This window comes from Podarcis filfolensis, assembly GCF_964270895.1.
Source record: "Podarcis filfolensis genome assembly, chromosome: 17".
In the NCBI taxonomy this organism is placed as follows: Eukaryota; Metazoa; Chordata; class Lepidosauria; order Squamata; family Lacertidae; genus Podarcis; species Podarcis filfolensis.
Window position 1 is genome coordinate 37,525,870 of NC_139621.1, and position 27,972 is coordinate 37,553,841.

The 27,972-nt window shown below is 48.0% G+C and overlaps 1 protein-coding gene across 5 annotated transcripts; it reads right to left on the reverse strand.

Annotated features, from left to right (window-relative positions):
• On the reverse strand, positions 1-27,733 carry ZNF384 (zinc finger protein 384). Of its 5 annotated transcripts, none has more exons than XM_083593331.1 (10): positions 27,354-27,731; positions 23,638-23,708; positions 23,308-23,548; positions 21,534-21,864; positions 17,901-18,023; positions 9,043-9,267; positions 8,298-8,480; positions 7,383-7,461; positions 4,212-4,370; positions 1-4,017 (listed from the first exon to the last, which is right to left on the reverse strand). In XM_083593331.1, the coding sequence occupies exons 1-10, from the start codon at positions 27,649-27,651 to the stop codon at positions 3,622-3,624; spliced, it is 2,106 nt and encodes a 701-aa protein (XP_083449457.1). In that variant the 5' UTR covers positions 27,652-27,731; the 3' UTR covers positions 1-3,621. The 5 variants fall into 5 exon arrangements, with proteins under 5 accessions (XP_083449457.1, XP_083449460.1, XP_083449459.1 ...); XM_083593334.1 differs by lacking the exon at positions 27,354-27,731 and adding an exon at positions 24,196-25,489; XM_083593333.1 differs by lacking the exon at positions 8,298-8,480 and having other exon boundaries at positions 27,354-27,733.
• Between the last annotated feature and the right edge of the window lie 239 nt (positions 27,734-27,972).

The window sequence follows — 27,972 nt, forward strand, 5'->3', positions numbered from 1 at the left end:
TTTGGTCTCATGAAGGTTAAGAGGGCTTTCGGAGTTTATTCTTTAAAAAAAAAGTAATGAAATTAAATACAAAAAGATCTAATGCAATATTAAAAGTTTGAAATTTAAAATACCCCTCTCCCTCTGGGAAACGCAACTCGAAAGGTCTTTTGAGAGAAGTGAAAAATTACACTGAACTGATGCTGCGATTTAACGAGGTACGAGCAAAAACAGGAAATGGTTGCCTTAATATTCAGTGACCTGAATTCCACTGGTACTCTTTCTTTACCGAAGACGGAAAAAGCATGAACACTGCCCATCATTGGGAACATTTGGCATTTCTGGACTCGATGTGTTTTCATTGGCTACTTTTGACACTGTGTCTGCGGAGAAGGGCTTTTCTATTCACCATAAGCAGCGCTGTGTTCTTGGCTCCCACTACCCATTTTCCCCAGATCTCTCCCCTCTCTGGTGCAGCTCAGGAGGTGGGGATGCCGACTACAGCCAAGGTAGGGGAGTGCAGAGAAGGGGTGCCAGTCTGGGAAGATGCCCACATACGCAAGGTGCTTTATGATTGCCAAATGGACTGTGGTGCTCTTACCCCAACTCACGTCCTGTTAAATTTCCAGGACCAACAGGTAGGTTAAATTCTTGCAACTCCCCCCGCCCCCCCCCAGGCTTCAATATCTGGAACCATGTGCGGCTCTCAGCTCTGTCCAATTCTTTATCTCAGTGGCCCACATCAGATTAAGGACACTGGCTGTTTCTACGCTTGGAAAACAGGATTCTCAACGTACACCCCATAGTCACTTCCTCACGGAGGAGTGGAGACTGAAATAGCTGCTTCAACCTGGTGAATGAGTTGAAAGGTCAGTTTAAACAAGCCCCAGAAGTCGGAGCATGAAAGAGTTTGCGTTCTCATGTACAAAATGAATTCGTCTCCATCTTCAAGGCACATTATCTGACTCCTTAAGTGCTGAAAGCAGTGCACAGATATTTTACTCAAAGACCTGAAATCAGCACACAAGAGTGTTCCACTCTTGCCCATGGTACACACATTCATACGCTGCCCCTCTGTGGTCAAACAAGTTTTGCCAATTACAAACCTTTTGAGCATAATTGGGGAGCAGGGAGACATGAATATAGGTGCCACTGGCTCGGACAGTGTTCTCATATGCTTCAGTTATGGTCTGTACACAGCCTTACTCTGCTGTGTTGTGGAAATGCCAACAATGCCTCATTTGTGGCTCACGAAAGTGTTGATCTGCCCCAATGCTTCTGGGAGGAATTGGAATTACTCTTATGCTGAAACACTGCGTGGGTATTCACATACAACAACTTTAGTTACTAACTCAGGGCTATGGCTGGCATGTGGAAGCTGGTACACAGAAATAAAAGAGGACACACCATTCCTGCAGCTCCAACAATGTTAGCAACCATGATCAACCAAGACATATATTATCAGGCCCAGGTAATTCACACTCCAATGAGAAGGAAGTGTAGGATTCACACGCACACACACACACACAGCGTACGCGCATGACACTTTTGTTAGGATATTCGCAACCACGTCTGATGAGAGAAACAACACACACACACTTTCAAATTCATCACAGTCCCTGGAGCCCAACCTCAGTTTTGAAATGTCAATGCACCTTTTAGTTTCAGTGGGGCTTCGTGGGGCCCGTTGGAGGTGGGTGGGGAGGGGAAGGTTATTTTTCAGTCCTGGTCCATCCCAAGAATTATCAGGTCACTTATGGATTTGTGTTCAAGCAGAAGCTGCTTTCTGCGCTCAGGGAAGCAAGAGCAGTTTGCATAGAAGGTGGCTTGCAATGTTCCTGCTTGGCCGGATCTCTCATGGATGAGAGGAGAACATGCAATCCCCATACTCTTGGCCTTGGGCATGCAGCTACTGCCAACGGTTCCCAGGACCTTCATTCACATAGAAAAGCATCTGAACCAATTCCTATTTTATGCACCAGTATTATTATTTTTATATAAAAAAAGCACAGTCCTTACAACCCCCCCTCCCCAATCTCCCCCTTGCGGTATTCACATGCCCGTAGGGGATCTTTTCCTTGTTGTTTCTCAAATTCCAATCAGCTCCTGCCCCCCCCCACTTCCTTCCCTTCTTCTGTGATTCAAGTGATAACTAGGAAAATTGAAATGATGGCATAGGAAACCACGAGATTAGAGAGAGATTGGGGCAGGGGCAGAAGAGAAAACGGGGGGAATAACTTGGAAGATGGCGAGAGCAGAAGAAGAGAAAACGGGGGAAGTAACTTGGAAGATGGTGAGAGCAAGAAAGGGCATAAATCAAGGATTGAAAAATAAAAGTGCGCAAGGATAATGCGTTTTATAAACACAGATAGAAACAGTTACAGCAAGGACAGAGCAGGCCAAATGGGGCTGGGGTGTGAATAGATATATCTATCTATCTGTATATATATATTTATATATATATAGATATATTTAAATTCAATGGGAGTTTGAGTCTATGCTTGGGGTTCCCCCCCTTTTTTCATTGGTCTCTCTCTCTCTGTGTGAGCGGCTGTTTCCATCGTCTCCCCTCTTCTCCACTGTCCACCCTCTGCAAGATTCAGTCGCTGCTTTGCTGTCTGTGTGCTGCTGCCACCACAGCCACCTCCTTCCAGTTTTTTCTTGGTGATCGAGAGAGCAAAGGAAGCATTTGGATGATGTTGCAGCAAGGAGCAGCTCAGCAGTTCCTTTTCCCCATGGCCCCTCAGAAAGGTCTCCCTTTTGGGGGTGCGGCCCGTGATCCTGGGGGGGGGGGAGAAGTCAGAAGGATGGCCTCGCCAGCCCCCAACCTCCCCTCCTCGCGGAGGGAAGGGACCGGGCTTCATTTTGGCACTGTCACCACCAGCTGCTTATTTTGTTTTGGTTCAGACTTTCATCTTATTATCTGCAGCAGGCTTATTGTTGCAACGGGGGCTGAGACTCCCCCCCCCCATTACTTCTGCATCTGGTTGGAAAGCAAGGCTTGCAACCTCAACGCCAGCCACCTACGGCGCGTGATTCGGCCGGTAGAGGTCAAACCCTCTGCAACACCCCCTTTTTGCCTACACGTCTGCAAGGTGGGCACATTTGGTACCTAGAACTGGAGCAGCCATTCTTCCTCCCCTTTGTAAGGAGGGGAGACGAAAAGAGCAAGCGCTCTCCGCTCCCCACCCAAGGGAAAGCTTCCAGAGGCTCCCTTGCCCTCGTTCATCTGCCATCGGCCAACCGCTGCTGCAGCCCCTTCCTTCAAACAGCTTCACCTCACTTAGGCAACCAAAGGGCGTTCTCCTTTCGTCTCGTAAAGTGACAGAAACGGGGGCCTTCCCTGGACAAACCAAAGATGCTTCCTGAAGCCGAGGACCCCCTCTCACAAGTAGCGGGCTCTCCCCCCCCCCCCCGTCTAGGACGTGCCGTGGTTGCGCCTCGAAGCACGAATGGTTGAGCCAAGGGGCAGCCGCTACGGGGACACAGCCCCTGTTTCCCGTTCCCCCCGCCCACCCAAAGGGAAGCTGTAGAAGAAGAGGCTAGAGGCTGCTGCACGAGAGGAGGCCGCCACACCAGAAATGCCCTCAGGCACAGATTACGAGCAAGGAGTTTTTTCCCCGTTCCCCTCTAGCAAGGTCTCTAGGAGCTGGAAAGATGTTCCACCTGGATGGCGCTGGTGCTAACCGTGAGACAGATGTCTTTGTGATGTTCTGAAGTCTTGTAAGGGGAAAGGTCAAAGGAACACTGGGGCGGCGGGTTGGGAGGGTTGTCTCCAGACGGGCCCCCGGCTGCCCCGCCACCTTGTGACTGGAAGTGCTGCTGTTGCTGTTGCTGTTGCGATGCCTGAGCTTGAGCTTGAGCTTGAGCTTGAGCCTGAGCCTGGACCTGGGCTTGAACTTGGGCCTGCACCTGGGCTTGAACTTGGGCTTGGACCTGGGCTTGGACCTGGGCCTGCACCTGGGCTTGGACCACAGCCACCTGTTGCTGGGCATCAGGGATATTGTGTTTCCGCATATGCTTCATCAGGTATGTCTCCTGTAATAGAAAGATGGAAAATAAAAACCAGACACAGACAGACAGACAGACAGACAGACGGGACAACTATCTCCTTCATACTAACAGAGAAGCCATGGGGAATCTCTTTCCAAAGAACTGCCAAGACCTATCAGTTGCCACCTGGTTTCCACACCCACCCACCCACCCCCCAGCCAACACAGGATGGTACTTACTGAGGTGTAAGCCCGATTGCACATGGAGCAGTTGTAGATCTTGGCATGCTTGACCGTGTGGGTGGCCAGGTGGACCTCGAGAGAGGTGCCGTCCGTGTACGCACGGTGGCAGTTGTGGCACTTGAATGGTTTGTCTTTGTTGTGCTGCCGTCTGTGGGACTGCAGAGCGTGAGAGGAGAGAGAGAAGGGGAGTGGATTAAAGTTAGACTTCAGCCCCACTACTGATGAGTCAGAAACGACGGTGGAGCTCAATAATAACAGTCTGGAAGGAATCTGTAAGTGGAACAAGAAGAGGAGGCCATTTTTGATCACCCCCTCTCTCCCTGTGCAACCCCAAAATCTGGTCTGGAGGCTCAGGGGAATCTTCTTGAGCAGGTTCAGAGATGATGCCGCAGGGGTAACTGCAGAACATGGACCCCCTACCCATTCTGCTATTGGATTATTTAAGGGTCCCCAGACATCAGCGTAGCCAAGATTTCTTTGGGGGGGGAGGACTGGGGGGGCAGAACCAACATGACTGGTCAGTTAGCTAAGTGTTGTCATTATTTCACTTGACTGGAGGGGGGCAGCTGCCCCTCTGCCCCCCCTCGGCTACGCCCATGTCCCCAGATGCAAACGTTGGTGCTTACCGTGATAAGTTCCTTCTCTGTAGGGAGGAACATGATTCTTCATATAGGATGTAGGACTACAACTCCCATCATCCCTAACCCCTGGTCCTAGCAGCAAGGAATGATGGGTATTGTAGTCCAACAACATCTGAGGGCCCAAGGTTGAGAAAGGCCAAGTTAGCTGGTAGTCACCCCAGAATTCCAAGCTCAAGAACAAGTGCTCCAAGTCTTGATTCCATAGAGGTCCTTCAAATCTCTAAGCATCTGAGACTTCAAGCTTGCTCTTGACCTGACATACTGAACCTGCAACATACTCTACAGCCAGAGACTTATGCTTGCTTTGGACAGCCATACATATGCGAACTGGCCTCTCGGTTAATTGCCTTTGCACTTAAGGAACCCAAAGTGATATGAAACCAATGCAGGTTTCATTTACACTTAAGACATAAGCATGCTCTTTGCTTCATTTATATTCCACCCTCCTCCGAGGTCAAGGCTGCAAACATGGTACCCCCAACCCACCCACCATTACTTTCATTTATCAAGCCCTTGAAGCTCAGGGCTGTGAGACAGAAGAAGTGAGAATAAGTGACTGGACAAAGATCATAAGTGATCTCTTTGGCAGGCTGAGCAGGGACTTGAACCCAGGTCTTCATGGTCCTAGTCTGCAACTCTAACCACTACGCCACACTGGCTCTCTCTATCCACATATGCACACACGGCAGAAGCTGTATTGATAAAACCTAGCTTCTTATTGTGGTGCCATGTTAAAAGACCCATTCACCCTTTCCCTACCGTCTCTATTCCATTTCTCAGAGGCCAAGGTAAGTAATAGTGGCTTCAGAGTCTTGCTGATCCTCATCTTCTTACTTTGCCCCACACTTCCACTTAGGAGAGATCAGCTGTCGCTTAGCAGACTTTGAGCAATATTTAAAGTTGTGCGAGTTGACTTGTCCTTCCTCCTCTTCTCCCTGCTGCCATCATGGGCAAGCGGTGTAGAATCTGTTCCACAAAAGGTGTGGGTCATTGCAAGGGGGACCTAAACGCACCAGACGGCAAAGAGAGGAGAGCCGTCTCCTTTTCTTCTTGACGCTAGCATTGGCAAAGCTGGGATTAGTTATATATGGTATTTCATTAAGAGGCTGCTAACTGAACCACCAGCCCTCGTTTAAAATATTCTGAAAACGACTTTGAGAAATATTTAACTTATCAGGTTAAATATGCAGTGACCAAGAAAATGGCCAGTGTGTTGGGATTTAGCATCCAATTTTGTTTCCTGGGCTCCAGGCCCTTCCCCTATGAAGACAGGTTAATTAAACCTTGCTTAAATTACTGTGTCCAGAGTTCAAACCTGGGCACTTCACGAGGTTCTCCATCTACCCATCTCTTTCCCCATCCCTCCCAATGTTCCTTCTCCCTTATCCCATCCTTCTTTGTTTCTCTGCTCCAAACTCATACCACATTTCAGGTTTGTTCAGCATAAAAAGGACGCAAGCACACCCTAAGCTATCCTTTCCAAAATCCTCACGCAAAGCCTTTAATTTTTAGAATTTGTATTCTGCAATGCATGCTTCCCCCGTCCCCCCAAGCCATTAAAATTCATATGTAGTAAAGTTAACAAGCATATTCCACACACACACACACACACACACACACACACACACGGTTCACAGGAAGCAATGGCAGCTGTTCTGAATTCAGCATTCAGATTTGTCACCATTCATACTGATAGGAACATCTTAATTTTTATAGATCTAGCTATCTACCTACTGTGACAGGCAACAACCACTGATCTTCCCACGATTATTTAAGCAACCAAATCAGACTGCACCACAGTAATTGAAAAAAGCCACATGTGAACATCCTTGCCTTGTCCTTTAACAGATACTCAGACTTCCAGCTCTCTCTCCCCCTCTCTCTCTCTCACACACATTTCTTCAGGCTGCTTATTTTGATTCAGAATTGCAAGCCTGTAGTAGGATAAGACTGGTCTGTTTCATTTATTGCACAATGTCTAGTGAACACTTCATTAATTTTATGCAATATTGGTACTAAAACTACTAATATTGGGATCAGAGAATCATAGAATTGTAGTGGTCAGAAGGGACCCCAAGGAACCTCTAGTCCAATCCCCTGCAGTGCATCTATCCCATGTGGGGACTGAACCAGCAACCTTGGCATTATCAGCACCACACTCTAAGCAACTGAGCTACCCATAAAAGCAAACTAAACTGGTTTGAACTTAGGGCCCACTGAGATCAATGGGAGCTGTCTTATCCCCAGCCCACCCTCCAAAAATAACTCCAGGGATTTCAATATTTTCACAATTCTTTTAAATTCTGATGAACGCCCCACCCAGTAAACAACTTTCTGCTCATTCTAGGCTCTCAACACAACCCTAGTCACACCCACAGATCCTGCACTCGAGGAATGAACAGATATAGAGATGCCTTCTTTTCTAACACTCTCCAGTCACAACTCCTTTCTGCTCAGGTTTGGAGAGACGAAGGACCATATAGTGCCATACTTCAAAAGGGAGAAAGAAGCAATTTCACCACCTTACCTGCAGGTTGGAGAGCTGCGTGAAAGCCTTTTCGCACCCAGGGTGAGCACATTTGTAGGGCCGGTCTCCAGTATGAATCCTGCCGCAGAAAGGAAAAGCGCAAAGGGAAGATGAGCAGAGAAACACTGAAACAGAACCCTGCTCCCAGCAAGCCCTACAGTTGAGCTAAGCAAGAGGTGAACTCCCCTCCACCAGGCTTATTCGTTCACTTCTCTTGTGTGAACCCCGTGTCGCAAACCCTTCCTCCTTCGACTTGAGCTAGCTAAGGGCATAGGGAAGCATGCAAGATCGTGCAAGAACAAAAGAAGAGGGACAAGCAGCTCCTGGGCAAAAGGCAAGCTCACCGGTCTCACAGTCACCCGCGGCCGTGCCAAGGCAAGGGACTGGAGAGCGAGGTCTCTGCTCAGGCAGAGGCCTGAGGGGAATTTCCTTCTGCCCTCCACAGCGCCCAAGGACAGGCCCACAGATCCATTCATCGGCCTTCCAAAAGAACCAACCCCAATGCCAGCCCAAAATTGCTAAAGGAAGTGGCTCCCCTTTCTATCCAATGGAAGCTTCCCCACACCCTTACTCCCATTCCTGTCATCCCCCCCCCTTCCCATAGGTTGGGACCCCTAATGACCCATGTCTGCCCCCCGCTCTCTCTCTCTGTGACCCCCTGGGGGAAAAGTGGGGGGGGGGGAGACTTCCCCAGGGCAGACCCCTGCCCGCCCCTGCCCTGGCATGGTCAGTTGTCTTTTCTGCAGCCCTCACTCCATCCTCTCTGGGGGGCCGCTCCCTTGCGATTGACGGGGCCGGCCCGCCTCCCCCCGCCCCGCGTCCCCCCACTCTGCATGCTTGGCGTGCGTGCTCCAAAAAGGTGCATGCTGACGGCACGGGGGGCCAGGCTGGGCCCCCAGCCTCCTTGGCCCTTACCGTGTGTGCTGCTGTAGGTGGGAGAGCTGGCGGAACGCCTTCTGGCAGTAACGGCACGTGTAGGGTTTGACCCCCGAGTGGATGCGGAGGTGCTGGGCCAGGTAGGACGTGTTGGCGAAGCTCTTGGAGCAGTGAGGGCACTTGTGCGGCTTGACAATCGCCGTGTGGAGCTTGGAGTGGATCCTGCCGAAGAGGAGGAGGAGGAGCAGGGGCAGCAGTTGGGATATGACCGCCGGCTGGCTAGCAAGGACAACATGAGGGACGGCGCCATGCTGCCTGGCGACAGGGGAGGGGAAACCAAGGAGCGCTCTTGCCCCCAGCAAAGAAAGAACGAAAGGCCAAGAGCGCTAGCTGCACCAGGAGGTCAGAGAGAGGAGAACCGGGCTGGCAGAAATGGGCGCTTGGGGAGCCCCGGGGCTGGGGTGGGCTTGGGGGGTAGGGGCGGCTGCTCAGGAAGTGCCGTTTGGGGAAGCTGCCAGTCCTGACCTACAGCTTTCAGTCTCCCGCGGATCACAGAGGAATGCCTGTCTTTGACGGCTAAACAGCCCCCCTCCACTCGCCCCAGTTAGAAGAGAGCTAGAGAGCACACACGAAGTACCTTTTGCTCAATGCACTAACGGGGGAACCACTGGCAGTCAATGTCAACGCTGCCCTGAGCAGTCTCCCCCAAATGGGCACCTGCCTCATGCGAAGATGCCGCCAGCACATGCAGCGCGGAAGGCTCCCCCGCCCTCGCGGCCCTTACCGTGTGTGCTGCTGTAGGTGCGAGAGCTGGCGGAAGGCCTTCTGGCAGTAGCTGCAGGTGTAGGGCTTGGCGCCCGAGTGGATGCGTATGTGCTGGGCCAGGTAGGAGCTGTTGGCGAAGCTCTTGGAGCAGTGAGGGCACTTGTGCGGCTTTGCCTCGGTGTGGGTTTTGGAGTGGATCTGCATCTCCGACTTGGAGTAGAAGGTCAGGGAACACATCCGGCACCTGAGACCAGGACGAGGGCGAAAGAGACAGGATCACACACCCGTGCGTGAGGATACCTATCCACTGCTTGCTAGAAGGTTGCTGCTACCCCCAAGGGCTACCTCCTCCACCCCCAAATTCTGTTTTTTCCTAATTCAGTTTTGGTGAAGCGGATCTAGAATAAGCTACACTTCAACTAGGGAAGGGGTGGGAATATTCCATCATGGGGGACGTTCTGGGTGGGCAAGGGAGCATCCAATGGGTGGAATTCAACATAGCACTACATGAGAAAGGTCTGCTCACACAACGAGACTTTTCCACTCTCTCCTCCCCAAGTGTGCCCCCCACAAACTTGTTCTGGGAGGCCCCATCCCCAGCCTTCCAGAGCAGATTTAGGGGGCACACGGGGAAGAGAGGCAGGAAGTCCTATTGCATGAGCGGACCTCATTTCGCACATGCAACGACAGGGGTGAATCTACACCGGGTAATCAACTCTGCACATTAAACTCTGTGCAAACTACTCAGAAAAGTCAAATGCTTTGACATTAGCTCAGAGCAAGGTCACTGAGAAGTGTCAGAGACTGGGCATGGCCTGGGCAGAGGTCCAAGCGGTGGGCAGAGGACATGAAGGCTGCATTTGGCCCTGGGCTCCCGGCTCCCCCCTCCCCTCCCCAGTGCCCTAGGATGTGGAGCTAAAGAAACCACGACACAGATACCCACAATGGATGCAAACTGAGATGCCATGATACAAGCAATTGCTTTCTGCTCTGTAGAACCGAGTGCTGATTTTACTCAACAATGCAATCTGAATCCACGCATATAGTGTTAGAACAGTCACTTGTCTTTCCGAAACCAAAGAGCTAATCTCTAACCTATTCCCAAGCCTAGGTAAGCATTAAAAATTATAAGACACCCCCTCTTTTCAGGAGGAAATAGCCACAATCCCAGGACTAGAGGGGCTGCAGTTCACTTATGAAAAGGATGGCACACAAATTGCTCCTTTTCTACAGCTGATTGATTGGGAAACCTCTGCAAATCGTCTTAGTACCTGGGATATCCCCTACTACTGGATGGTAAATGTTGCTTACTTACATTTCATTAACAGCAGAACATATCTTTTTTAAATGCCATCATCATCAATAACAACCTAACATTTAGATAACGCACATATTCTAAAAGAACTTCACACATTGCAGGTTTTTTGTAAGATAAGGCAGGGTAAAGTTGGTCAGTATCAGCCCCATATTGCCGATGGGAGCGACTAGGGCAGGCATAGGCAGACTTCGGCCCTCCAGATGTTTGGGACTACAATTCCCATCATCTCTGACCACTGGTCCTGTTAGCTAGGGATCATGGGAGTTCTAGGCCAAAACATCTGGAGGGCCAAAGTCTGCCTATGCCTGGACTATGGCTACCTAATGAGTTGAGGGAAGGCAGAGACAAGATTCAAGCTAAGGATTTCCGGATTTTCATAGCCCCACCTTCACCATGCAAGGGCTCAAATATGCTTTATAGGTAGGAGCACATTATTCACAAGGAAGATCACATGTTCAGGAAAGTCATGTGACCATAACTCAGACGTTCCTTCTCATTCTGCTTTGACTGGTGGGAAGGGAACTGTTGCTCCATGATATACAGGCCGCCCTTCCATTGTCTCAGTCTACATTTTATTTATTTAATTAAACATTTTATTTCAATAAATATATTAAAATATGTTTTTATGCATTAAAATTTTATTTTATGAAATACACGATAAAAGGACACAGTTAACAAACCGAAACAACAACTCCCATTTTAAATCCCTAACTGTCTTCTTATACGGCAGAGACAATTTTATAAGAACACAGAATTCAGAGTTCATATACAGGTTTCCATATGAACCTGCTGAACCCTGAGATCATCTTCTGAGGTCCTTCGATGCATGCCTCCTCCACGAGAGGTCCAGAGGGTGGCAACAGGAGAATGGGCCTTCTCTGCAGTGGCTCCCTGTTTGCGAAATGCTCTCCCCAGGGAAGTTCGCTGGCCCTAACCCTTTAGGCACCAGGCAAAAACGTTCCTTTTTAACCAGGCCTTGGGCTGATTACCATCCAATGCCCTTTTAAAATGTGTTGGGGGGGGGTAGGGTTGCTTTTGTTTTTCTTATGTATTTTGCGATTTTATATTGTGATTTTATCCTGTGAATTGCCCTGAGACTTGTGGGTATAGGGCAGTATACAAATTTAATAAATAATAATAAATGACAATAATAGATTACATGTCTTTACTTGGTACTTTTTCAGACCATTTGTGAAAGCAGAATGGTACTGCATGGCCATGAGCACATGGCATTAATGAAGCAACGCTTTCTGTATTTCGCTCTGCCAACAGTATCTATTGCTTGCCTTTTCGTAAAGATTTTTAAATAGTTCACGTATGAACTGGCACACTCCCTTTTCCATGCAATTAAAGCAGGGCTTTCCCAGACTGGCTATAGCTCCAACCTCCCACCCCCTCCCAAAATAGCAGCCAAGCAAACAAGGCTTTGGTTTGAATTTCGAGGATTAACTTCTTTTTTAAAAAAACAAAATACAAAAATGTCTGGTGTCTAGTAAAATTCAACAGATGGTTTTGATTATGCAAAACCTTTTAAAAATGGGAGCCTCACATGAAATGCCACTCTCTGCAGGTTTGAGAGTAAAGATCTCACAACTGGATTTCCTATAGATAGAAAATTCTTGTCATAGCTAAGCTGTTAACTCATTTTCCCCAGCATAACAGTCTTCAGCAACCCAGCTGAAATGGAGCTGGCCTCTAGGAAAGTTTGCATGAGCATTCCTCTGAGGAGAACGAGGGAAGGACAGAAGTAGCTGCTTTGAGAGAAAGAAGAGGGTTTTCAGTCTCAACTTTCCTTCCCAATTTTTGTTAGCCGTTACATAAAAAGCTGGTCTTAAAAACTCCCCAATTTTCCTTCTTCAGTATTCAGAAAGCTCTGTGAGGTTCTCAAAACCGCATTCTAAAAGGTTGCCATAATCATCTCAGCCTCTTAAAGCAGGCAGGATCACTGTGCGAGATCCCGACCACACACTGCTAGAAGAATGAAGATCAGTAGAGGGAATATCATGGCAAAGTTTTCCACTTATAAAACGGTGATAGAAAATTACCATAGGAAAGCAGGGCATTTCTAACCCTGCAGATGAAAAAGAATGCGCTATTACACGTACACATTTTGTTTTTAAGAACAAAGTGGGGCACTTCAGATCTTAAACAGGGAACAATGACCCCAACGTAGATATTTCTACATGTTGTGCTTCCCTATTTCTCAGCGCAGGGACCTCTGCTTGCGAACTCACCCAAATCTTCTGCAAAGCCGCCTGCAAACAATTCAACATGCAGGAATGACCTGGGTCAGCCACAGGGAAGTGCTTTTGAGAGTAAGGAGTAAGGCAAGCCAAGCCATGAGCATGAAGTCAAAACCAACACACACTCCTTTGCAGCTCACCCAGGGACCACGGAGACGTTTCTCCAGCTCTCTGACTTTCAGGAAAATGTACCTACACTTAACTGGTTCTCCCCTCTAGAAGCATATGAACAATATTAAAAAATGTAAGCCTGGATATACCGTATTTTTCGCCCTATAGGACGCACTTTTTCCCCTCCAAAAATGAAGGGGAAATCTGTGTGCGTCCTATGGGGCGAATGCAGGCTTTCGCTGAAGCTTGGAGAGCGAGAGGGGTCCGTGCGCACCGACCCCTCTTGCTTTCCAGGCTTCAGGAAGCTATCAGCAAACCTGGGGAGCCCGTGGGAGTTCCTGCAGGGCTCCCTAGGCTGCGGATAGCAGCCTGCTGCCCAGAGCGCGGGGGGGGGGAGGAATAATTCCCCCCCTTTATTCCACCCCCCAAAAAACTAGGTGCGTCCTATGGACCGGTGCGTCCTATAGGACGAAAAATACGGTACTTCACTTGGGCTGAAAAGCTCACAGGAACACCTCCGTCTGGGAGAGTCCCTCCCTAGCTCAGTGAGGGAATACATGCCTTACATGCATATGGTTCAACCCCGCAGCAAGGCTGAGGAAGAACACAGCTTGAGACCTTGGCGAGTCAATGCCAGAATAAGCAGTACTCAGCTAGGACCAGTTTCAGGATTTATGGATCTCTATGCTGGGACTGAGAGAAAGCATATACGCCCACAGCTGTCATAGAAGTTATTAACCCATACAAGCCGGAGAAGGAACATTAGTGCTGCACTGCGAAAAGGTGGCATCCTTTTCAAAATCTAATGCTCAAAGCAGCCGCATAGATCATCCTTACAATGGTTCTATGTCCTCCGTATTTCAGAGAAGAGGCTAGAAAATTGAGCTTACTGAAATCCGACCTGGGGATTTACTGACTCAAAACTCATGCCAAACCAGCCCTACATCAAACTCAATGCTCAGCGCATACTTGAGAATCGGCAACTCTTTTTAAGCACTGAGCTCTTCATTGCTCTTGACTGAATCCATCTTTCCAAGCCAACCACAGAATGCAAATAGTTGCCAAAATCAAACATTACACCACACGATCAATTCCCAAGTGCTGCGGGTTTCTTGTTTGTTTCCCCCCTGTAATGCAGAAGCGGGGGGTTGTACTCTGAATATATTCTCTCATTCACATGCATGCCTAAACAAGCTGATCTGGCAAACAAAGCTAAAACCATTTGGTTGTCTGGCAGTACCACCTTCAAACCAGTGGTGTCAAATATCCAGGCACCAGTATTAGAAACTCAGCGCCCAATGGCTCCTTAAACCAGGGTTACAGTCGCCAAAACGGAATGTCTAGTTGCCATTTGGGGGCCAGACGGCAAAAGTCACCTTTTTCAATATGTTTTGGTTCCTGAAATTTGTTCCGACTGTGCAGATAAAATACCGCTAATAGAATCGCAAAGGATGTGTTGCCAGTGTGCGAAAACAGGCAAGATCCAAGGATCCCCAGGCATGCACCTCCAGATGGTGGAGACGTCAGACGCCCTCCTGGCATCCTCACTTGGTCGCAAGTGGCTGATAGCTAGGTGCAAAATGCGCCTGGTGAATTTTGAACGCTGCCAGGCACATGCCCACTAGCACCGGGAATCGAGCTGCAACAGGGTTCAAGGACAAGTGCCGTAACTTGGGGAACCATACTGGGTGGAGTGGGGAAAGGCTCAGACAGCCCAAACACACAACACCCCTTCAACAAATGCTGAGAAGAGTTGGGTGAGTGCACTATAAAAGAAGTATCAAAATGGTAAAAAGGTCAAGGGACCCCTGACCGTTAGGTCCAGTCGTGGCCGACTCTGGGGTTGTGGTGCTCATCTCATTTTATTGGCCAAGGGAGCCGGCGTACAGCTTCCGGGTCATGTGGCCAGCATGACTAAGTTGCTTCTGGCGAACCAGAGCAGCGCACGGAAACACCGTTTACCTTCCCGCCAGAGCAGTACCTATTTATCTACTTGCACTTTGATGTGCTTTTGAACTGCTAGGTTGGCCGGAGCAGAGACCGAGCAACGGGAGCTCACCCTGTCACGGGGATTCGAACCACCGACCTTCTGAGCGGCAAGTGCTAGGCTCTGTGGTTTAACCCACAGCGCCACCCGCGTCCCTATCAAAATGGTAACGGAAGCCTAAATCTCCTGCAGTTAGTAGCATTGGAACCCACAGATATCACACGCAAGCATGCACTGATGACTGGAAGTGGGCCCTGAGGCTCCAATGAAAGGAGTATTAGGTGCCCTTAACACTATTCCTTCCTTCCAGCTGGTGAACTCTCAAACAGCTTGGGGACACGGCCATGTGAAGAGGGGCAGGGAGTCAATGTCAAATCAACGGAGTAACTCACACTGGATTATGCCCTGTTAGAAATTCCTCACCAAAGGCTCCGGAGGAAACTTAGCAGCCATAGGATAAAGAACAGGAAGCAGAGGGTAGAATAAGTAGACTGTTCTCACAACAGTGGGGTCCCCAAAGGACCTGTGGTTTTAAGCTCGTTCATCTGAAGCTAGCGGCAAGCAGTGATATAGTCAAATTTGCTGAGAACACTAAATTGTTCAGGGTAATAAAAATAAAGAGGTTGAGAGAAATGAGAAATGTTCAGTCAATGTTAGCAGGTGGGGTGATTGACTAGGAAAGCGATTTAGGATTGGGTTGGATAAATCAATGAAAAAGACAACTGAGGGTACAACAGTGTTGAAAATGACATTCCATGTCAGGGATCATTAGGAAAGGAATCAAAAATAAAATTGCCAATATTGTAAGGCTAAGGTAGTGATTTTTCGATTGACTTGCCTAAGATCCAGGACAAAGTGCCGCCTTTCGGAGAACCCCCCCAACCCTGAAGTCAATTCCGCCTTTTAAATCCCGGTAATGGCAGCCCTAGTAATGCGTTTGTGCGAATCTATACAAAATGTACACGCAGGCAGCATGAGAGGGATATAGCACCGATGCCTCACTGCTAGACTTCCCACAAGACGCTGGACTAGACAGGACTTTGGTCTGATCCAAAAGAGCTCTTTTGTTCACTTCAGCACCACCATCATCCATGCACCTTCTCCTCTCAGACAGGCATCCACACTTCACTATGTGAAGGCAGCCCTCAAGCTGGAGATGCACAAGAACTGGGAAAGACCCAACAGCAATGCAATACCATATGGCCCCATGATGCTCTACGGTGAAAAAGGATAATAAAAAAGGCTGTACCAAAACTGCAAAAGACACAGCCTCACAGCGGTGCCAAGAAATCAATCTTTATCAAATATAGTTCTTGCCTAGCTTTGCAGTGTTTTACAGAAATGATTACTGGATAGAGAATGATTTCTTGGCGCCATTTTGAGCCTCTGCCTGCTCAACCCCTTGCTCTGTATGCTGCTACAACAACCTGATTCACGACTTAACATTCATTATAAGCCTTAGCTGCAGCAGCAGTCTGCTCCCATTTTAACTGTGGATGCTCAGAACCATCTTTCGTAAAAGTGTTTCAACGGGACGGACTTTGACACACACACAAACTGGACTCATTTCCAACAGAGGGGAGCATCTGCCTACACTTGATACCCACAGCTTTGGCCCAAAGTTGGGAATGGTTGAATATAACGTAACCATGTCCCAACTCCACCAGGTACGCAGGCTGAGACCCTACCTGCCCGCAGACTGTCTCGCCAGAGTGGTGCATGCTCTGGTTATCTCCCGCTTGGACTACTGCAATGCACTCTACGTGGGGCTACCTTTGAAGGTGACTCGGAAACTACAACTAATCCAGAATGCGGCAGCTAGACTGGTGACTGGGGGCGGCCGCCGAGACCACATAACACCGGTCTTGAAAGACCTACATTGGCTCCCAGTACGTTTCCGAGCACAATTCAAAGTGCTGGTGTTGACCTTTAAAGCCCTAAACGGCCTCGGCCCAGTATATCTGAAGGAGCGTCTCCACCCCCATCGTTCTGCCCGGACGCTGAGGTCCAGCGCCGAGGGCCTTCTGGCGGTTCCCTCATTGCGAGAAGCAAAGCTACAGGGAACCAGGCAGAGGGCCTTCTCGGTAGTGGCGCCCGCCCTGTGGAACGTCCTCCCATCAGATGTCAAAGCGATAAATAACTACCTGACATTCAGAAGACATCTTAAGGCAGCCCTGTTCAGGGAAGTTTTTAATCTGTGATATTTTACTGTATTTTTGGTTTCTATGGAAGCCGCCCAGAGTGGCTGGGGAAACCCAGCCAGATGGGCGGGGTACAAATAATAAATTATTATTATTATTATTATTATTATTATTATTATTATTATTATTAGGAGGCAGTGACGAGAGGGCTCTGGGAAAATAGCTGTGTATGTCTGGCAACAAAACTATTCCGCCCTGCCTCATCGTAAGGACTGTATAAATGAGAAAAAACAAACCTAGCCTAGAGGATGCGATGGGTGGTAGTTACATGGCACAGTGGGTATCTGGAGCTTCTACAACTAGAAGGTATCTGGAGCTTCTACAACTAGAACTCTTGCTGTTTTACCATGTGATGAGCTGCTGGATCTGTAAATGAAAGGGTTCCCTGGTTGCAAAGTATTCTTCAGCTACACAGTGACTTAATCCCAAGCATTTTGTCTTCTCCCAATCCTCAGACCTCAAAGGGCCACAAACGTTATCAGGTCCAGTTGGGACTTTGCCTAGGCCATTGCAACCTCAACTGCACACGCCTGCCCAGCAATGACGAGGTCTCAGAACTGGTCACTGATACACCAGAGACTAAAGCCAAGGCTCTGTGTCATGGTCAAGTGGGCAAGATGTCCCAACATCCAAAGCCCCCTTGAATGGGATCAAAGAGGAAGTGGCCAGTAAGAGGCTAGGTCTACTGGAATATTTTCAAGGGACCCTTCTATGAATGCACTATCAGCCTGGGTGGAAACACTTCTGAACATGAGATCTTGTTAAAAGTTCTACTGTTTACTGAATTAAATAGCTTCACGCTGTTGCCCTTTAGGCACACAAAGAACACTGGGCATCGCATTTTGCTGCCTAAGCTGCTGTAGGTAACTGAAAGTTTTCCCCCCACCCAAAGGCTATTGCTACTATAATTGTATTCTGCAGCACCTTCTCAAGATCTGACAATCCCAAAACATCAGCGCCTATTTTTGCTTGAATAAACACTCAGAAACAACCACAGTTTTGAATATCAGTACTAACTTGAAGTGATCTTTTCCATGAACGAAACCAGAAGCTGGGAAGTCCAAGCTCTGACAACTATACCAAGTATTAACGCAGCCAGCACATCCTGCAAACCATGAAGTTCTAGGCTCCCCAGGGATCCTGGTCAACAGAGAGGAAGATTTTCATAATCAAAGTTTAGTGGAGGGGGATATAGTTGGGAGAAAAATCAGTTACACTTTGTGGTGGAGCTCTCACACCCACCACAGAATATTAGCTTATAAATTGGGCTGAAGTACTTGCTGCCAGAGATTGGGTCCAACTGGTACAGATTAAGAGAAAAGATCCAACGAACCTGCGTAGGCAGCAGTTATCCTGTTACAGCAATGTCAACCCTTTTAAGCTTCCCTTCTACAGGACAGCAGCTCCATCTGCCACCACTACTTCTAGTCTGTCCTTGTCCCCTTAGTAGGGCCATGTGAAATGCTGCAGTGATAGTAAGTCACAAATGACAGAACTCACCTCCTATGCGATTCTTAAAAGGTGCAGGCAGGCCTATCAGGGTCTAGCAATCCCATTGCCCCAGGCTCTGAAAGCTCAATTGCGCATCTGCTTCCTTATCCCCTACATCTTACTTTGTCCTTGGTTCTTCCCTGATGCCCCATTTTATTATACCCAACCAATAATAATTGCTTCCTTAAGTTGCAACTTTCTAGCCCACTTGCTTCTTTGTTCTGTTTGCTCTAACACAAGTTTTCCCCAAACTTGGGTCTCCAGCTGTTTTTGGACTACAACTCCCATCATCCCTAGCTAGCAAGACCAGTGGTAAAGGATGGTGGGAATTGTAGTCCAAAACCAGCTGGAGACCCAAGTTTGGGAAACGCTGCTCTAACCACTCCCGCCTTGCTTCCCTATGCCACATACTCCCCCTTGATGCTGAGATATCTTTCTTTTTCAGTAGCCCTTTCTTCCCACAACTCCAAGATTTCTTTGCTCACTAGGCCATTCCTTCCTTACCTGCTCTTCCCTCAGCCTCTGATTTCTCAATCCATCACCAACTCTGCACTCTTCCATCAGCCACTTTGCTTCTGGGCTTCCTCTCCCTCGACCCCTTTCACCATTCTTCAGCCTGTCCCTCAAGGGCTTTCAAGTTTTTAACCCAGCAGAATTGGCAACATTCCCCCCTTTTAGCCAAAGTTGGGCTGAAAACATTCTAATGCCTTTGCTCCTTGAGTAGCCGGAACGTTGTCAATGAGAATGTGCTGTGCAATCACACCTAATCCATGTCAGAGGCTCCATATTTCGTACTGCACTGGAGCAAGGAGTAAGAAGTTTCTTTTGTAGAAATGACAAATACTGAAGAAACAATCCATTTTATTCTGAAAAGCAATTTGCTTCTTCAACAGTCCTAATAAACTACTATAAGCACATTAAGAAACTACAAGTTGCTGCCTTGCCCCAATGTAGTCATACAGTTTTGCTGCATTATGGCCACAGAGGACAAGCCAAGCCATTATCATTTGGAAACACTTGAGAGACGCTAATAAGCAAACTAGGACAGGAGCCCTCACCAGCTACAGAAGTCAACAATGGAAGTAAAAGGATAGAGTGCCAGCAGCACAAATCCTGCTTTGAATTCAGTTGCAAAACTAACAGGGCACGGTAAAACAGAACTAAGAACACACCCCAGCACAAGTTCAAGACAAAATGAGCTGGATTCCAGCAAACTATTTCATGCTACTTAGTAAAAATAAATATCGTATGCAAGACCGTCTTACTTAAATGGAAGAGAACCCTGTAGTACAGACAGCAAACACCCCCACACAAGCACAACCTGTTCAGCCACACCACATGTTACAAGAGCTCAGCACAAGAGACAACTGGAATTGCTATTTGAGAGACAAATTCCTCAGAATTACAGAACAGTCAGAGCAATAGTTCAGCTATGCCAATATACTGAAACTACAAGTATCAAATATTCAGAATCCACCCTAGGACAAAGAAAGTATGACTATTCAGTATCTCATATTTACACAAGACCTCCAGCAGGTGGAATTGAAGATGCTCTCAGCATAAAATTATAGCCCCAGGCAATTTGCACTCGCCTCTAGAGAGTCCAATACTTGCTAAAATTTAACAATGGAATATAATCCTGGGAACTGAGGGCAACTTGTTTCTGTCTGGGCACCTTCACTGGCAACAAACAGACCAATCAAGCATTAGAAGGACACAACCATTGTTATCAAGGAAATCAACTTCCCAATCTTTTTCCATGGCCACATTTGACTTCCAATCTCCATTTAGGCTGAGATGTTAAGCTTAGGCTAAGGCACCCAAGACAATATGGAAGCAGCCACATGATTTCCTTCTTTAGCACATTCACTTCCAAGAGACTCTTTTACCAGTTATGCAAAGAGGTACGAGAACTCCAAAATCTGCAGATACTTTCCTCCTGGTCTGGTCCCTAACACAATCAACCAACCTAGGGTGCAATCACTAACAATCCTGCTTAGAGTTCTGGCAAAGGAAAACTCCCTATCTCAGACACTACAGCCACCAGTCAACACGTTAGCATGCATTAGCATCTATCAAAGCTAGGAACCTCTACTCATGATGTATAGACAAAACTCATTTTGCACTACACAAACCTTTGCACTCAGCATCTGTGGCAGAAGAACTTAAGATATTACTAGCTCTCTAGGTACCCTCCGCCCCCACTGATCTGGGCAAACCCCTCATTGAAGTACAAAATCTATGAGAAGTAAAGTGGGGTTTAAAGTCCTGTTTTAGCTCATCCGATTGAGGTCAGTCCAGAAATTGGTAGCTTTGCCTCCCCAGCCCCCAATTCTCTTTCTCCACTTCCCCCTCCAGTTTTTCCTCCTACATCTCTGTTTTATAACTTTTGTTGTGTTTTGGTTTCTAATGGAATGCATAGCCTCATGTTCTTTCTCCAGTTAAGGGGATGTTAAAGTGATCTACAAAAGCTTTGTTTCACCCCAGTTCTCCTATCACAAACTTGCAGCAAAGGAAAGCCCAAGAAGCCTTAGACCAGAGGATAACCTCCTGATTCTTAGCATCTCCCACCATCTTGGAATAGGCAGCACCTGTGCCTTAGGTTCTTTTCCCTTTCCAATTCTTCTGTCTTTTTCTCCTGAAGCATATCTACCTTTTAGTGACAGATGCAAAAAACAACCACCACCCCATGGCATCCCCTATAAAAGCCTTATAAGGGATGCAATGTATTTCTGGCATCTATCGCTGTCCCCTTTCCACAATTACCATGGCACCAACACATCGCTTCGTCTCATTCTTTATGTCCTGATCCTCTAGAGATCGACTCAAATAGTTGCTGGTCCTCTCTGAATGCTGCTTCTGTAACTCATCTTTTATTTCTGTAATTAACCATTTATTCAATTATTCCAGGATTGGTTGCTCATCTTATTGCTAATTCCAGAGTGGCCCTTGAGCCATGCTATGACTTTTGGCTCACGAGCCAAACATGTGTTCCTCAAGACCATACAGGTAAGCATTTCTCTGGTGTCCCTCATCTAACACTACCGCAACTCTTTTATTTCCCTTCTGCCAAGATCATGATTAAACCCGAACCAATGAAGTCTAAAATTCAAACGCACACTAGCTGCCCATATGCAACTTTGAGTCCCATAACCACACCTGTATGTCTTGCCATCTTTGTGCTGGTCTTCATCATCCTCATTTGATAACACAAAAGGGTCACTCATCTCTGGCAGGCCAGATTCCTGTAGCCGCTTCTTTTTCCGACCACGAGGAGCTTTGGGGGTTATACCTCCAGCACCACCAGCTGCCCCACCCTCTGAAAGAGCTGTGGCCCCCTTCTTGGAAAGGTCAGGTACGACTTGGAGAGTTGCCTGGGAGCCAGGGGGAAGCGCTGAGACAATCATTGGTGCAGAGATGGGAAAGGTTTGCACGGAAGAGGCTGTGGTCACCAGAGACCCGGAGGGAGAAGTGATCACCAGGCCAGGACCTGCAATGAGGAAAAAGGGAAGGGTCAGATTCCAACTCCATCTTTCAAGATGTCCAAGGAAAGGAAGACTTGCACGTTTAACGGTTTTGCCACATAAGGCATTCCATATGCTGCAGTAATTAGGAGTCGGACTAGGACTTGGGTTGCTGCGAGGATAAAGGGGGCTGGGGAGAGGAAGAACACTGAATATTGGGTTTCAACAAATCTCACCACCACAATGACTGTGGGACTCTGTTCTGGCAAGCATGACAAGTGGCCAGCATTTATCTTGATTAGGGCTGAGTGATCTATTGATATATTACCCCAAACCTCGTCCAAAACTGGTTTCAAGTCCATATCATGATACTGATTTCATTATTTTGGACCTGGCAATATATTGTGAATCAGTGTGTGTGTGTGTGTGTGTGTGTGTGTGTGTGTGTGTGTGTGTATGATGCAAAAAGCACAATGTGGGGGAAACCGTGCAGCCAGCCAATGCCTCTACATTGCTCCATTCTTATTTCAGACACTGATATATCAGTATCTTGCGATGTTTAGCTGGTGATATAGCACAATGTTGAAAACTAGATTACTGCCCAGCCCTACTCTCAATTGTGAAGCTGCAATGGTGGGTGGAGATCGTTTGCTGGTGACCTCCCAACCCTGCCCAGCTCCAAAGCTGAGGAAGGCTGTGGACTGTTGACAGCTGCATGCCAAAAGAACCCAAAGAGCCTGGGCAACCCATGGCCTAACTAGGACCTCCTTTTCCAGGATTTTCCTGCTTCTGGGCAGTAAAACTGTATAAGGAGAACTTGACATTGCTGCCTGAGAACAGTTGGGCTGACCTTCAGAACTGAGATGCAAACTCCCCCCTCCATCCCCAGCCAAGTAGACAAGATGCATGGGAGCTGGTGAATACAACTTTGGTAGACCTCTTTGTGTATGATAATTTGTATTTCTCAGAGGAAAGGTGTAATAAAGACACAAACAATACAGTTGTACCTTGGATCCCGAATGCCTTGTGAGTCGAATGTTTTGGCTTCCAAATGCCACAAACCCGGAAGTGAGTGTTCCGGTTTGAGAACCTTCTTTGGAACCTGAACATCCAGTTTGGCTTCTGCGGCTTCCAATTGGCTGCAGGAGCTTCTTGCAGCCAATCGGAAGCCGCGCCTTGGTTTTTGAATGTTTAGGAAGTTGAAAGGACTTCTGTAATAGATTCCATTCGACTTCAGAGGTACGACTGTACAGGACTGAAACCGAGACATTCATCTAGGCAACAAGTAGATAGTTAGGTATTTTATGGGACAGAAGCATTCAGGCCATACTGTGCCTTCGGACAGCATGCTCTTCTTTTTTTACCACCTGAGACAAGGATTAGCCTTGCTCTTTGACCAAGAATGGCCCAAACACCGTTTCTTTGAGCTGCACCCCTCCACTGCTACTGCACCCTCCCAATCCTCTCACCTGTTGTCATGAGCCCAGCAGACTGCACAGGCACCACAGTGATGTTCTGCGTCACAGAAGCCTGACTGTGTGGAGTAAGCTGCTCTGGCTTGGTGTCAGAATCCATAGAAATGTTGGTGGGAAGGGCCACGGAGGTGGGTACAGTCAGTAGGGTGGGATAGTGGGCAGGAGCCAGACCGCAGCCCTTCTCTGAGGGCAAGAGCTGCTCCTTCATCTTGTTAATGAACATGCTGTTGTCAATCTACAGCGGGAAGGAGGAAAGGGGAAGAGTTTAGAATAGCTACGGGGTAAACACTGCATGAAGCATGTTGCTGCTTGGTTACTCCTTACCTGTCCTGAGACTGTGGGCACTGCTGGCCAAAAATATGGGGAGGAGTTGAAGTGAGATTCTTCCATTCTAGCTGGGGGAGATAAAAACAGAGAAGGGTTGATGTTAAACCGGGGAACCTTTCTATGTTACTACTGAGACACAGTGACTTTCTTATTTCAAGACAGCCCCAACGCTACTCCTGACACTCCATGACCTGGCTAAGCAATTTGGGGGCTGCTAATATGCTCTGATGTTCCAAATTATCCAAAATTTTCACCCTTCCTTCCAGTGCACTGCTTTGGGGGTTCTCCCAACATCCGCCTGAGAAAATTTTGGAGGACGAGGATGGAGGGTGAAGCTCTCTTAAGCTAATAGGAGTTGTTAGTTGAATCCCATCCATGGGCTTCATAGAAAGATGAGAATTTTGTGCTACTCAGACCAACATGGCAGGTGCTGGGGGGGGGGGAGAGAGAAGGGACCTTCATGTTTCTCTCGCTTTTCTCCTGAAACTTTGCCCAGATGACAAAGAAAATACAGAAAGGGAGATGTTCAACAAATGCGCATTGTTGCAATCTTACCAAAATCTTAAACAAAACGAACACCTTCCTTGGTGCAGAACTTTGGGTGACAGAACTGCAGAACAATCCCTAACAACTGAGGACACAGGCAGCAGATAAAGAAGCCTGCGTTTCATCATTCTGAAGTCTATTAATGATTGCTGAATACTGGAAGTTCGAAAGAGGTCTCATTCGCTTCAGCCCATTGGGATGCAATGAGGTGGGGCCACATGGCCCAAATGTTCTGCTGACTTTGCTCAGTCAAAGGATACGTCTCTTAGCTCTGAATCCTCTGAGATCAACAGGACATAAAAAAACCTTTCCCCTCTCCCAGATGTGTCAACAGAACGCCAAAGTCCTGGGTCGGGACTCCCTATTTGTAGTCACTCCCATGCTGCTAGTACACAACTCTCTAAAATAGGATATGCTTGATTAGTGCCATCCAATCTTAATTTTTCCTTCAGTCTGGAGGCCTTTGAAAAAGCCTCACTGCAAGAGCTAGAGTATTAAAAGAATATCCCAAACAGAACATGCAATGGTGAATTTTTATAAAACACAACTGACATCCTTATGTATGTCCTGGGTGTTCTACCTCATCATACACCCTTTACATTGTATGACAGACCTGCCAGGAAAATGTTGCTTTATTTTTATTTTTTTTAAGCCATGTCCAGAGCCACCCACAATCATTCATGATTATACATCTGAAATGCATACCGGTAGAGTGTTGCCAAGAAATCATGTAAGTTGAGCCTTAATTTAAGTAGGCACAACAGCTAAGAAAAGACAGTTTTACAGAATTTTCCAAAATAAACATGGAGAAAATGTGAGTTTTACACCACAGCACAACTTCCACAATGGAAAGTTTACTTAATATGATAATGCATACACATTTTCTAATACAAAACATGCAACACGGGCCTCCCAATGACCTCTAATGAACAATGGTTGCAATCCTATGCACACTTCCTTGGCGGTAACCTTAGAATGGGATTATATGGGAAAGTTATTTCTGTTGTCAAAGATAAGCCAAATAAACCTTTTTCTCGCCTCCAGTCACCCATCAAGGGTTACCAGTGCAACTTTAAAGCAAAACAAACAAACTTTCCAACCAAAGTTTGTATTTACTGACAAAACAGATAATTTAAGAACAATCTGCAGAAAGACCACATTAATTACTAACATACTGTCACATATTCAAATTTCATTCATCTCCAACTTATAATTACAGAGTTCCCAAGGGTTTCCATCAAAGATTACCACTAAGGATTAAGTATGGAGCAATAAAGCTATTAAGAAACATTATTCTTGATATCACTGAGTGTTCAAAGCAGTGGCGTAGTGTGGGGGGTGCAGGGGGGGCCGGCCGCACCGGGCGCAACATCTGGGGTTAGGGCAAATCCACGGGTTAGGGGGCGCAAATCCACGGGTTAGGGGGCGCAAATCCACGGGTTAGGGGGCGCAAATTACTTGCCTTGCCCCGGGTGCTGACAACCCACGCTACGCCACTGGTTCAAAGCAAACCAAACTTATTGGGCATGCCTCAGGAGGGCGTGTTTAATTTTTCAACATTCAAATTCAAAAACTGAGGGGTGCTAAAAAGCTGCAAGGACTGGGAACTCAAAAATATATTTTGGTTAAATTAATGTATTTTAGTTTTGCTTGGGAAGTAGTATGTGTGCAAAATTGTATAAAAATCATTAAAAATGATAGTCAAGCACTTGCAGTTATATTACCTGACATTTTCAGAAGATAAAATAATAAAAAAAAGTTTTCAAAAAGTAATTTAAATGTTGTCCAATCACAAAAATAATAGATTTAAATTCCTTGCACCCAAAAACTTATTTTTAAGACTCCTCACTAAATAAATTTGCAAAAATTAAGTTTCATCTCCTAAAATGATATGCCCTAATGACTCAGGCTGGGCCATAAAGTAGTATGGAGAATTAAACAAACTACAGAGAAGGGATAGTACCTTATACAGAAATAAGCGTACTCAAGTGCCATATTTCAGGGGACTAGCTACTAACATCTGATACATCAATACAGATTGCAAACCAGGACCTGTGCCCCTGAAAGGCCTAGAGAGCAAGATGACATGCTTTTAAGGGCAGACTCCAGCAAAGAAAAAAGAAATAGAAAGTTGCAGATACAAACACCCTGCTTACAATTCAGATTGTGGGGGAGCAAGAACTCTTATATTGCAATGCTAAGCTATGTTTATCCAGAGTTAACTATAGAAACATTAGGACCCCCACCATACAAGAAAATATAAAAACAAAGCAGCAACTTATCCAGTGGGCAAGATCCACCTACTACAAGACCTCTCCTTTCTGGAACTGTTTTGCCACCTGCTTCCAGGTAACCCAAATGACCTCCCTGCACAAAACCACAGCAGTTCCAAGAAGTCACATTTTAGAATTGGCGTGAGGAAGATTTTTTATCAGCATTCGGAGTGTGGCCCGCAGGAGAAGTGCAATGCACTTAAAAGCTGTACACTGAAATAAGAGGATAATTTGGTGGGGAAGCATATGCATCCCTTGGCCCTGGGGGGAAAGCGAAAGGAGGAACCCATTTAAGCCCATAAGGAAAACTCCATCAGATCAGGCTATGGGCCAAATGCCTATACAGTGGTACCTCGGGTTACATACGCTTCAGGTTACAGACGCTTCAGGTTACAGACTCCGCTAACCCAGAAATAGTGCTTCAGGTTAAGAACTTTGCTTCAGGATGAGAACAGAAAATGTGCTCGGCGACGCAGCGGCAGCAGGAGGCCCCATTAGCTAAAGTGCTGCTTCAGGTTAAGAACAGTTTCAGGACCTCCGGAACGAATTAAGTACTTAACCCGAGGTACCACTGTAGAGAGCACCACTAGCTGGGCATGAAGGCACCCCCCCCCACACTATGCTGTCTGTCCCCAGCTTCTGGCGTTCAGTAGGATGCTGCCTCTGACCATGGAGGCTCCACAGGGGCACCGACCACCTCACCCTCCGCCCCCCTTTTCAAGCCCTCCAAACCCGGTCCCCGAGCCCCCAGCCGTTCAGCAACCCGCCCCGCCGCCTCGGAGAACCGCCAAGGCGGCGGGGAGGGGAGCCGCGGTCGCCCCCCGGCCAGCCAACCCCCGACCCCCACCAGCCACCCACCCACCCACCCCAGCAGCCCCCTTCGCTGGCACTGACCCCGCCCGCGGCCCCTCGCTCTCCGCCCTGCCCGGGCCGAGGCAGGGAACAGCGGCCGGGCCGACGCGGAGTCCAGCGGCGCACGGGCCGCGAGCTGAGGCGGGGCAGCCCCGGAGCCTCCGCCGACGATGCCGCCGCCGCCGCCTCCTCCTCCCGCCGCCGCCGCCGCCGCCACCGACGCTCCCGCGGACAGCCAGGCGGACAGCAGGCAGCCCTTGTCTTCCGTTTCCGGGTGACCCAGCCCCGAGAGGGCGCCTTGCCGAGGGAAGCCGCTCATGCTTTCCCGCCCGCTGCCCATCGCCCGGCTCCTCCCGCCCGGCCCGGCCCCCGGAGGCAGCGCCCCGGCTCTGGCCCAAGTGGCGGCAACGGCAGCCTCCTCCTCCTCCTCCTCACCGGAAAAGGGGGCCGCCAATCACTTCCGGGGGCGAGGGGGCGGGGCCTGGACACTAAAACTTCCGGGGCGCCCGGAGAGAATACGGCTGGACAGAGGGCCGCCTCCAGTTTTCCCCCACTCGCGCGCCGGAAGTGACGCGGACGGCGGCCGAAAGCCGGAGTTCCAAAACGGAGGGCGGCGGGCGCGACGGCGGTAGCCGTAGGGACCGGGTCTGGCGGGGAGGCT